Source organism: Myxocyprinus asiaticus, chromosome 22, assembly GCF_019703515.2.
Source record: "Myxocyprinus asiaticus isolate MX2 ecotype Aquarium Trade chromosome 22, UBuf_Myxa_2, whole genome shotgun sequence".
Taxonomy (NCBI): domain Eukaryota; kingdom Metazoa; phylum Chordata; class Actinopteri; order Cypriniformes; family Catostomidae; genus Myxocyprinus; species Myxocyprinus asiaticus.
The window spans coordinates 38,095,647-38,107,906 of record NC_059365.1 but is presented as its reverse complement, the minus strand read 5'-3'; the positions used below and the strand labels follow the sequence as shown (position 1 = coordinate 38,107,906).

The 12,260-nt window shown below is 37.3% G+C and overlaps 1 protein-coding gene across 1 annotated transcript in view; it reads left to right on the top strand.

The window, feature by feature from the left end:
• The window catches only part of col23a1a (collagen type XXIII alpha 1 chain a), a 223,534-nt gene that overhangs the window by 191,756 nt on the left and 19,518 nt on the right, over positions 1 to 12,260 (top strand). The window contains exons 8-11 of the mRNA XM_051649346.1: positions 2,722 to 2,748; positions 3,310 to 3,336; positions 6,955 to 7,026; positions 7,405 to 7,521. Of these exons, the coding sequence (XP_051505306.1) occupies positions 2,722 to 2,748; positions 3,310 to 3,336; positions 6,955 to 7,026; positions 7,405 to 7,521 (243 nt within the window). The remainder of the gene's footprint in view (positions 1 to 2,721; positions 2,749 to 3,309; positions 3,337 to 6,954; positions 7,027 to 7,404; positions 7,522 to 12,260) is intronic.

The window sequence follows — 12,260 nt, the reverse complement described above, 5'->3', positions numbered from 1 at the left end:
GTTAAGGGTATGGATGTCTGTTTTGTTTGCCTCTCATTTACATTCATGACGCTATCGGTTAGGTTTAGGCGTTGGTTAAGGGTAAGGATGTCTGTTTTGTTTACCTCTCATTTGCGTTCATGACAATATTGTAGGGTTACCAGATTCCTGCTTGTGGAAAACGGGACGGCCCCCTCCCAGCAAAAATTAAACTGACGTATCCTTACCTAGGCGCAGATCAATGCGAAGCAGAGGGTGCATCCACATCTGTAACTGTTGTCACTTTGTACTTTTCGCTGGCAGAAATTTTGTGTGATTGTCTTTCAAGAGTTTATCGTAAAATGCAGAGCAGTCCAAAATTAAGATGTACAAAAAGCATTGCATTCATGACTGTTACACTGAATCGAGATTTATCCGGTGTCCATGCTGCGTTCATTAATAAGAACGCGCGCTCCACAGATGCAGATGTCTCGGGCAGGCATAAAAACAATCTCCACGACCATGACTAAGACTCCGAAGTTGATGGTCTTGCTCTCCAGCTCACGAAAATTGTCTGTCCATCTCACAGACATGGCCGTCTTGCTCATGTTGCACTCAGTGATGCGATGAGTGACAATGTTTTCCCGCAAGCACACTCATCAAAGAGCGTGGTTTCGTCAATCAAACTGAGAGCGGGGATTCTGGAGTAGAACTGTTCGAGGCTGCTCTGAATGTCTTTCCACTCTGGGATATCTCTCAGTAGGGCTCACTCAAGTTTTTCTGTGTTCTCCAATGAGCAGCTTCAATTTTGGAGGTAATCCACCGATGCTGAATAAAAGTTTCTCATTGCACAAAAGAAATCATCCGCTCGCATGTCACCAGCTTCAACCAGGGCATCCAACTGCTTTTTAATGTCAGAGGGTATGAATGATTCCTCCAGCCTGACCTAAAAGACTTTTCTCAGGTCATGAATGTGCAAAGCCACTTCTGTGGCTGATATGTGGTCTTGCTCTACTATCTCCAGTGCACAGCTAAAAGTGGCTTTTTGCTTGAGTGCGAAGCCAATCCAAAGTTTAGTGCAAGGATTGCTGAAAATGTCTCTTAGAAACTTTTGGCATTTTTCTTGAGAAAGAAAGTATGCACACAGACCATTGAAAATGTGTAGTATTCTTTTAAGAGCTGGACAAAGAAAGAGAAAACGTGTGTTGCCATGCTACAGTAATTTCTGATAGTCCAGCTGCACAAAAGAGAGTTCGTTGCATATGACAGCTTCAGATTTTGTGCGGGCAGAAGAAAATTTCGGATCATACAATTTCTTGATCAATTTTGCAGTGCAGTCAGCCAACCGAAAACTATGGCCGTGCACAACAGAATGATAAGCAAAAAGTCCTTCACTTGGATGCACCTTGTCAGATTTGGAACTTTGCTTCACAAAAAAAATCGCTAACACTTTGTGTGGCACACTTACTTTTAGTAGCATCCACATGCTTTTTTGTATGAACATGCTGCACGATGTCTGTGTGGCCTCCATGGGCGATGGAAAAGTGAGCTCCACAAATCTCACACCTCACTTTACTAGACTCTGTCTGTGACTCCTTTTTTAGAAATTTAAACTCTTTTTGAAGATCCTCATTAAATGTAGATGCATGCTTCCATGACATTTTTACAGTCGCAATTTCATCTGTGTGCTTTTTCAAACTGACTCTTCAATCAGTTCACTAACTGGACATCTACTGATAGGGGATTGTGATTGGATAGTTTAATCCAATCATGTACTTCAAATATCACAGTGCGATTTTATTAGATTTACAAGCTGTGTCCTTGGCTACCTTTGATTAGAATACTCACGTGACTGAGAAAGCCGCATAGGCGATAAAGAAATTTTAGGACAAGGGAAATACGGGACAAAACACGATTTTTTTCAGAATAAGTTGGGACACTAGATAAAGTGCTTAAATACTGGACTGTCCTGGGAAAAACGGGATGTCTGGCCACCCTACACTATTGGTCAGGTTTAGGTTAAAGTTTTAGGTTAGGGAGGTACATTTAACTCAATAAAACCTCCAACTAATATTCACTTTAAAAACCTCGTCTGATTACAACATCATTTCACTCACTTTTGGTGCCCCCTGCTGGACATTTCACTGGGAAACTGCTACCAAAAGTGTAATAAAGCACGCAATTTCGTTTTGCAAAAATGTTGCCACAGTCATGTAATATTCATGAGATCAGGGTGTCTCATATTGGTCACATTTCAAGCTCACATGAACAACCTTACAGAAACTTTAGATTTGAGCAGAAAATCTGAATTGGCTTGCAGTGTGAACATAGCCATACATTCTTACTTTCCCTTTTCAGTTCTACTGATGTAATTTCACCCAAACCATTCTTTTAATGTTCAGTCAATAGTAGTTCCATCATATTCACAACTTTTGATCATGTTATCTGCAAGTTAAAGTAAGATCAATGATTACAGCTATATCTAGTGCAGATGGAGTGAGGTACTGCCTCTATTCTTAGCTGGAAAATAGATGACTTTGGAAAATCTCTAAAATGAGGTACATGTGAATGTTAGAAGACATGAAGACACCAGAGACTCTTTGTGATTGGTCTCAGTGAATGAATTATAAATGGTCCACATGGTTTTTAGACATGTTTTTGAACTGCACTCTGATCTGTGCTTTTTCCCTTAGACATTTGTCATATCAATTTTTCATTTTTGACTATCTTTCTAATCAACGCACCCAACTCATTTATTTCCAGGGCCTGCCGGGACCAAAAGGAGATAAGGTACTTCTTTTCAATGTTTTATGTGCACACAAAGAACTCGTTCTTTTCTGTTCTCTGATTCCCAGTAAGCAGATGTTTTCAGATTTTTTTAAATAACTCACAAATTTCATTTGCATTTGCTGTTGTGTTCAAACATTTGTTTTAGAGTATGTCAGCTATAATATCAGAGCAACAAGAAACCTGTGGTAAATAAAGGCAGACTTGGAATTCTCCTCTGCCTGATTACAGTGAAAAACACAACAAAACAAAAACATGTAGCCTCAGGATCATTTTTCTCCCAGTTCAGTGTTGCTCGTATACAGTAATTAGAGCAGAACAGTAATTAGTAGCTGCACATTCTCTGCCCTGCTTTAATTTATCTGCCCTCTTGTTGTGTTTCTCACATTAATGGGATAAATCAGTGAATGTTGCCTGAAAACGAGTGTTTAAATAGGCTAATTGATCTTGTTAGTGGGTCAGAAATGTTTCAGTTATATCTAAAACAAAGCAAATCATGCAGCACATTATGTTTCTAAACATTTCTGTGGTGCTAATTGTATTTCCTGTTTATGTCTGTTTAAGGGTGACCAGGGAGACTCCGGGCCAAGGGTGAGTGCCTTCATGTTTCTGTCACTTTGAATCCATATTTTCCATTATAATCAGAACAGGATGTCACATGTATCTGAATCGACATTAAGTAAATATGCGCCATTAGCGATTGGTGAATCTTTCTCCTGCACTTACTCACAAACAAATATGAACACAACCAAACAGTCAGATTACTCGCAGAGTAATAATTAAAAAAAACAACAACGAGGGGATGAGTAGTGTTTTACACACAGAGAGATGGTGTGTGAGAGACCTTGTGTGTAAGCTGAACTGAGTATGCGATCTGAGTGTAAAAGAGAGCGTGGGTGTGTATGTTTGTGTGCTACACTTTTGGTCACAAAATTGCTTAAAGTGTCCACAGAAGTTTGCTAAATCTGAACAAACCTCTCTTGGGGGACGCCCTCAAAAGGAAAAAAATAGTACATAGACTAAAACATTTCTTAATTTTCTTCTAAAAATGTCAGAAGTTGTATTTTTGGGTTGGGGTTAGTCTCTAGTAAATATAATTAGCATCATTTAAGAACAATTTAAGTCAGTAGGAAGCCCCCATTTAGATAGCTAGCTGTGTGTGTGTAGTGCTGCATAAGGCACCAGTATGGGAAACCTCAACCATCCCTCAGGTCACCACATCCCTGCTAACTGAGCCCTCATGCTTACACTGGCATCAACATGGTGTCTCTTTTCCATTCTCTTTTTCTCTTTTTACATTTTGTCTTTCTCGCAACTCTTAGCCCTGTCCTTATCAGCCTTTTAAAGCTAACTACACATTCTTAGCCATGTTAAAGTGTAGACAAAGTTTCCCTGCAACAGTTTCTCTCACGCTGCAGACATTTTGTGAGATTTTAAGTAATTAAAAAATTAAAATTCTGTCAGTGTAATGAGTTCCTGTAGCTCAACTGGTAGACCATGGTGCTAGCAACTTGGTTCAGTTCAATGAAACACAAACTGATACAATGTATACCTTAAATGCAATGTCGCATAAATGCATAAATTTAAATGTATTTCCTCACCCTCATGTCATTCCAAACCTTTATCACTTTCACTCTTCTGTGGAACACAAAAGGTGAGTTTTTGAAGAATATCCTGGCCACTCTTACATATAATGCAAGTCAATAGGGACTGGAGATATCAAGCTCCAAAATTACAAAAAAAGCACTATAAAATGACCATAAAAGTAAACCATACAACTCATACACTATATTTAAAGTATTCTTGCGATAGCTTTGAATAAGGAGCAGACCATAATTTAAGTCATTATTCACTGATAATCTTGAACCACAAAAGTTGATTGGACGTCAAAAATGGTTCTCACATGTTGTCACTAATGGCTACTTTTATGGTGCTTTTTTGTCATTTTTGGAACTTGACAAAGCCAGTCCCTTTTTAATTAATTTATTTGGAAAAAAGTAGCCAGTATATTTCTCAAACATTTGTGTTTTGTGTTCCAAGGAAGAAAGTCATATAACATGCAGGTGAATGCTAAAACTTCTGTACTTTTTATTACAGAAATAACAGTTCTTGCACTTTTATTCTGTCCGTCGTCATCCTCAAGCCTTTTGAGAGAGAGAGAGATAGAGAGAGGGAGAGAGAGATCTGTCCTCACCTAGATGGTACCACTTGATATAAAATCTCTTTTGACAGGAAATACACATTTCTCTTTGATTTTCAATCTGCGGTTTTTATTACTGCTGTCAGTACAATTCAGCCTTCTAAGCATGTGGTATATAGGCACTTGCAAACATAAATACCAGTGTGATTTCAAGATTGCAAAAATAAAACATTGTTTTTTTCCAGTGTTATTTCAAAGTAGCAAAGTTGGTCATTTTGTGTTTAGAGCTTAGTTGACTTTGTCTTTTTTTGCCCTGCATTTAGAGCAAGTCAGAATTGCAAGTATTGCTTTTAATTGGAGATTAAATAAACAAATCCAGTCAAAGACAATGAGTGCCATTTCCTTGCCACAACTTCCTAAACTTGACAAATCAGATTCATTTCAGTGTTATGTACTGTGTAAAATACAGGTGAGTATGTAGATAAGTTAGTATGTATATAGCATATGGTATATATATTTGATTTGATTTAGTCAATTCAAGTAAGTGATTTAGTTATGGAAATACTTGATACTTGGTTTTTAGAAGAAAAACTATATATAGGCTACTATGAATTGAGTGGCCAATGCCGATATCAATATCTATAGAGCTGTATTGCCCATACATATATTTGAGTCATGACAACTCTCTGAATAAATTGAAGGTGTTACAATGGATATGACAAGACACAAACATGCTGAGTTGAGCTTGTAAGACATGCTGCTGCTGCACAATTAGATAAACATTAAATTCTCATAAAGCAGATCTAGACAAGTGCTGCTGGGGAGGAGGAGGGTTTCAGAGAGAAAACTCTCATAGCGTGCTGCAGTAAAAACCGGCTTACCTTTAAACAAATGAGGCAATTTAAATGTTAGACAAAAAGAGAGTATGTACTTGATTGGCTAATGTATTACATGTTCAAAGGACATATCAACTTGCGCCATGTAGAGTTACATGACTGAACTAAAAATCATGCACTAAATGGATATAATGCCAATATACACTACATGGCCAAATGATGTGGACACACCCTTCTAATTAACAGGTTTGGCCAGGCCTCATATTTCCAGTGAAGACAAATCTTACATTACAGTTACATATAATTACTTTTCAAAGAATTGCATGCTTCTCTGGGGTAACATATTGTGGTGGGCAGTTTTCTATGATAATGATAATGACTTGTGCACAAGGTACACACATCAAGGTTCATTAAAAAAATGGTTTACTGAGTCTGGTGTAGAAGAACTTGACTGGTCTGCACAAAGCCCAGATTTGAATCCCATTGAACACCATTGAAAGCCTTCTCAGAAGAGTGAAAGTTGTTATTGAGGACCAGCATCCCTGTTCATGCCATTGGTTTTGAAATGAAATACCAAACTGTCGGCCGTACAGTGTTTATTATCAATTTACTGACAGCAAATAATATGTATTAAAATTGTCTTAATTTAAATAAACACTTAATTCCCTCAAAACTAAACATTTACATAATCCATTGACAAGACCACACCTGTTAATCAGCCAAGTTGGCACAGTTTTTAATGGATAATCGGCTAATCAATCACTAGAAGGGTGTATCTTTGACTGAAGCCAGATTAACCTCTAGTCCTGTATTTATCTGCTGCAAAATACTGCAAGATGATTTGTATGGTTTGATAGTCAACAAGTATTGTTGCACAGTCCAATAGCAGATAAATGCTTTTTCAATGCTCTTTTCACTGAGTACTCTGTGTATCTCTGCTTGTCTGTTCAACCTGTTCATCTCGCAGGGCTCTGGCACTCATGCAGGTCTGCAAAGTAATCAGATTCTCATTAAGGTTTGTCCATTCTCTGCTGCCATAGCCTTGATCTCCAAGCAGCTCTGTGCTCCAGAAAGTCTTCCACTCTTGCCGCTGAGATCTTGCTCAGTTCTCTTCCTTGTTTGTCCTCTCTTTCTCTAACACAATCCTCCACACTATGTCCCATTTTTCTTCTTCTCCTCCATTTGTAATTCTTGGATCTTCCTGCCTCTTTCTACGGGCGACAATGTATGCAGATGGTCTTTCCTCGATATGATCATGGCTACATCTTGGCTGATCAACCCAGTTTCCAGAGGCGTATGCTGAAGGTAGCATGTGTGTAAGGCATGTGCTCTCTGCAGACGCTTCCCTAACACTTACTAAAACTTACTGTTCATCATTTTTAATTCTTTACGGTTGAATATGCTAATCCATGTGTGAAGGATCTAAAAGTTGCTTGCAGTGAATGTAATCAATTAATGTGGCTGGTGAGGAATTCTGCAATCTACTTCCTTAGAAGACAACCTTGTAGTAAAATTAAATTATGTGAATTTAGAAGCATAACAAACTGCACCCAAATAGTAAAAGTAACTGATGGCATGATCCTGTCACACATGATTTGGTAGAAAACACCTATATGTTTGTGTCACTCCTTTACAGTGAATGAGTCATTTCATCTATATCACATGTCTGTATATTTTCATCAGGGTGATCAAGGTCAGGCTGGCCCACCAGGACCTCCAGGCCCTCCTGGATCACCCGGTCCAAGAGGGCCCCCAGGGAACACTGGAAAAGATGGTCCCCGTGGCCCACCAGGAGATCCAGTAAGACACTTTTTGGTCACTTTGCCTGGTGTGTGTCTCTTTATTTTAAGTCAGCATGAAATCAGAATTGATCCTGTTTAAAACTGGGGACTCAGGGACTGACATATAGAAAATTGTTGTTTGATTTCATGTAAGGCTGTCGATTTATCTTTAAAAAAGACAATCACACTGCGTTAAAAAGGAATGTTCTTACCAAAAGAGCAAATCAAGCTTGAAGTGCCATGTTTTTGTGAGTCTCAGTCAGGAGGAGGCAGTAAGTGCAATTCCAGCTGTAAAGGTAATGCACAGCTGTACAGACAACAAACCGTCAGCTGATCAGACATGTGGACGGAGCAGAGCACAGGGGTCTCAAGACGCATTTTTTTAAGTTTTAAACTATATTTAACTTGACACATCATCCTAAAAACACCGCAATTATGGCTAGAGACGCTGAAAACCAGCTAAATGTGATGCAACCTCAATGAGATGCAAGAATGCATCCCGTAAGAACATCTACCTCGGATAGATTGATAAATTCAATGGTAAAATGGATCACTGATGATTGTAATCCAGTGATAGGCTTATGTTCAATGATACGGAAAGAAAACACAACACACTGATTTCTAAAGCCACTTTTTGTATTGTCTAATCAAATACTTTACTTGTCTGTGACAATTATCTAATGTCTTTGAATTATCTGATATTATCATATTATTTTAAAATAAAATTATATTTATTTGGGAACTTTTTTCAGCAAATATTGATATATGCAATTAATAGAGATTAATTTGATTGATTAATCGACATATCATGCAATTAATTCAAATAAAAAAATATATCTGTTGACAGCACTAATTTTATAAGGAGTATAAATTGTTACTAATTATGCCAAAAATACATTTTTCATAAAAATATGCAGTAAGTAATCCAAAAGTAATTGGATTAGATTACTTAAAAGTATAATATAAAATGCTACATTACTGTTTACAATTTCAGTTGTGTAATTTGTAATCAGTACTAGATTACATTTCATAAGAATCTACCCAACACTGCTTAAAGGAATTTTTCACCCCAAAATGAAAATTCTCTCATCATTTACTCACCCTCATGCCATCTCAGATGTGTATGACTTTCTTTATTCTGCAGAAAACAAACGAAGATTTTTAGAAAAAACATCTGCTCTGTAGGTCCATACAATGCAAGTGAATGGTGGCCAGAGTTTTGAAGGTCCAAAAACCACATAAAAGTAAAAAAAAAAATAATCCATACGACTCCAGTAGTTTAATCCATGTCTTCAGAAGTGATGTGATAGGTGTGGGTGAGAAACAGATCAATTTTTAAGTTCTTATTTATTATAAATCTCCACTTTCACTTTCACATTCTTCTTCTTTTGTTTTTGGTGATTCACATTCTTCGTGCATATTGCCACCTACTGGGAAGGAAGGAGACTTTAATAGTTTTTTCAAGTTCTCTCAAGTTCAAGGGTGAATTTCAGAAATGTTAGATGGCAAGGGAAGACTAAGAGTCATTCATATTCATGAGGAAAGCTCTACCTGTTCGGAGAAACTATACCCCAACCCTAAACCTAACACTATTCAATAAAATAGAGCTTTTCTCAAAAATATGAATGAGTCTTCCCCTGCCATCTTACTTTTTGGAAATCTGTGCACGGAGGAGCCAAAATTAGGAAATTAAAAGTGTTTTTAAATTTTTTTATCTAGTTTCTCCCTCTTCTCCCTTTCAACATGTTACGAGATCGATCAGCGGTTGTCTTGCGATCGACCAGTTGAAATGTTTGCCTTTTTAATCTTTCATAAAAATGTCTTAACATGCTCCGCCTCTGAAATAACTTTCCTTTAACTCAACCGTAAACTCAACATCAGTATTTTGAGCTTATTTTAACCTTCACAATTAACACAAACAATTTGTCAATATAAATGCAAAAAAACAAACAAATGATTAGTATCCTGATGAACAAACTTCAAAGTGGTTTCAGAATGAAAGCATATGCTTTAGGTGTATGAAGACAAAACTGTCCTTCAACACACTCCTTATTGCGTTCTGTTGACATTTCAGTTATTTGTTGCTTTTTCCCCTCCACTCAAACATAGACTAAAGAAAGTGAAATCTGCGTTAGTCGTTAAAACCAGAGTTGTTATTATTTCGAATTTTAATTTAGTTTTTATTTCTACTTCATTTTCAATTTGTCCTTTCAATTTAATTTAGTTTTATCTAAAATTATGGGTGAAATACATTTAACGTAATTAATTAAATGCATTTAATGTGTTTAATACTTTTAATAAATGGTCATATTAAAACATTTAATAATGCCCATAAAATTAAATACAACATCATAAAATAAAAAGAGAAAAGATCAGATACCATTAAAAAATATATATTTATACACTACAGTACTACACTTCACACTTTTCAGTCTTCCTGCTGTGTCCAGGTGTAGCCTACTTCCCTAAAGTCAAGATCAAACACACTTTGGGCTGACGTTTCATTCTTTTCACATATTTAGTATAGATAATAGGTGAATAGAGACTTCTCCCCTCACTTGTGTTCTTCATTGTATTTTCTGACTTTTTTGCCATTGAAACGCAAGTGCCAGCTTTACAGGTAACACACAGAGGTTGCGCTACAAATATGTAACAGACTGAGTTGTACGATTTCCATCATGGTCTGTTTCATCTGTCATATTAGTTTAAATGTCACTGATACATAGTTAATTTGATTTTGTCTCAACATTTTCAGTTAGAAATTACTTTGCGAAGTAAGTGTGAGTCTGATAATGACGTGTTCTATGTAATAATTTGCAGAGTTGAGGAATGTACTTTTTAAAGTGTACTTATGTTATTGATATTTCTGGATGAAAGCGGCAGAGCACGTCTGGCGAATGGCGATCTCTTTCCTGAACACACATACAGAACGAGCACGTGGGTGAGAGAGTTAAAAAAGTACTTTGAAAGAGTGTGAAAGAGTGTGCACTGCTGCTCTCAGCTAGAATAACCACATGCAATATACGTGTGAAAATGTATGCACAGTATCAAATACACAGAATGTATGATAGTACTAACTGTAGAGAGCACATCAATATGAAGACAAAGCCAAATCCCGGACATTTAGAGGCAATTTTGAAATCCCGGCCGGATGCTTTTTTCAGGTCTGAAAAAGGGGACATGTCTGGGGAAAAGAGGACGTATGGTCACCCTATGTTACATTCTTTTTTGTTTGTTTGTTTGTTTGTTTTTCATTGCATCACAAATGCCATGGACTCGGCTGGACTCTGAAAAAAATCCCAAGTCCGAAAGGCTCGAGTCCAAGTCAAGTCCGAGTAAAAATGCATTCGAGTCCATGACAAGTCAAAGTCCGAACTCGAGTACCCAAATTCTAATATTAACTAATAATATCATAGTCTAGCTCAGGGGTGTCAATAGCAGCAATACTGTATTCATATCATCTGAAGTTGTTGTTGTACTACTGCAGACTGTGGTTTGCAACAGTTACATGATGTACCTGAAAGGTTAAAGGCAATATCAGTGCTCCAATCTGCCCTCTGTCACCTGAGGGGTGAGTTTTGTTCAGCCAGAGGTGATGGAGAGAGAGATGTTAGAGGGGAAGGGGACAAATGCAGTTCATCAAGCGTTGTCTGAATTCACAATGTTTTTTGGCTTGGGTCCCTTTAAATGAAGTTCATCCCTCTAATTGTATCTTATCATAAAGACAGTTACATTTGGAATAAATGTAACGTTGAAATGGATATTCCAGATTAATCACACCGTGAATTTGGCGACAAGTGGTCAAAAGTTCTGTTTCTGCCATCGGTTTGTGCTTAGCAAAATTTTAATCACTGCCCCCAGTGGCCGAAGCTGGAAGTGTTGTTGAACATATGGACATATGTGAGATTCAGTGTCCAATCACATACAACATAATAACAGAATAACACAAAGAGAGCGACACAAATAGACAGCCTGCTTTTAATTCAAATTGATGTGACAATGGCAACATTTTTGCAAACCAAAATTAAGTGCTTCATTACACGTTTGGCTGCAGTTTCTCATTGAAAGGTCCAGCGGGGGGCGCCAAAAGCGGGTGAAATGATGTTGTACAAACAAGATTTTTAAGGTGAATATTAGATGGAAGTTTTAATGAGTAAAACGTACCTCCCTAACCTAAAACTTTAACCTAAACCTAAGCATAAATGAGAGGTGAACAAAACAGACATCCTTACCCTTCACCTACACCTAAACCTAACCGATAGTGTTTTAAAAGCAAATTCGACATGAAAAGCACATGCACTTAAGAAACCATGTCAATTCGTGTCACTTCTATGGCATTTTTGCTTCATTATTACTTTGTTTCGAGCATCCTTGACTGGGCTCGAGGCTCAGTCTCCGACAACACTCTATCAGGTGAGCTACCGCAGAGGCTAATCACGTTGGAATACGTGTGTAAATGTAGGTGGGTCTGTAATACAAGTGTTTTAAAATGAACTAACATGAACTAACAATGAACCATTGTATTTTTATTAACTAGCATTAAGAAAGATTAATAACTGCTTTAAAAATATATTGTTCATTGTTAGTTCATGATAACCAATGCATTAACTAATGTTAACAAATTGAACCTTATTGTAAAGTGTTACCAATAATGCAGTACAGGGCTTCTGATTTTAGCAAATGCTTTGCGAAGCTTCTTCTGGTTTTGTTCATATTTGACAGAGCACAGAAAATGATGTCTGTGTGTATTGTGGTTTT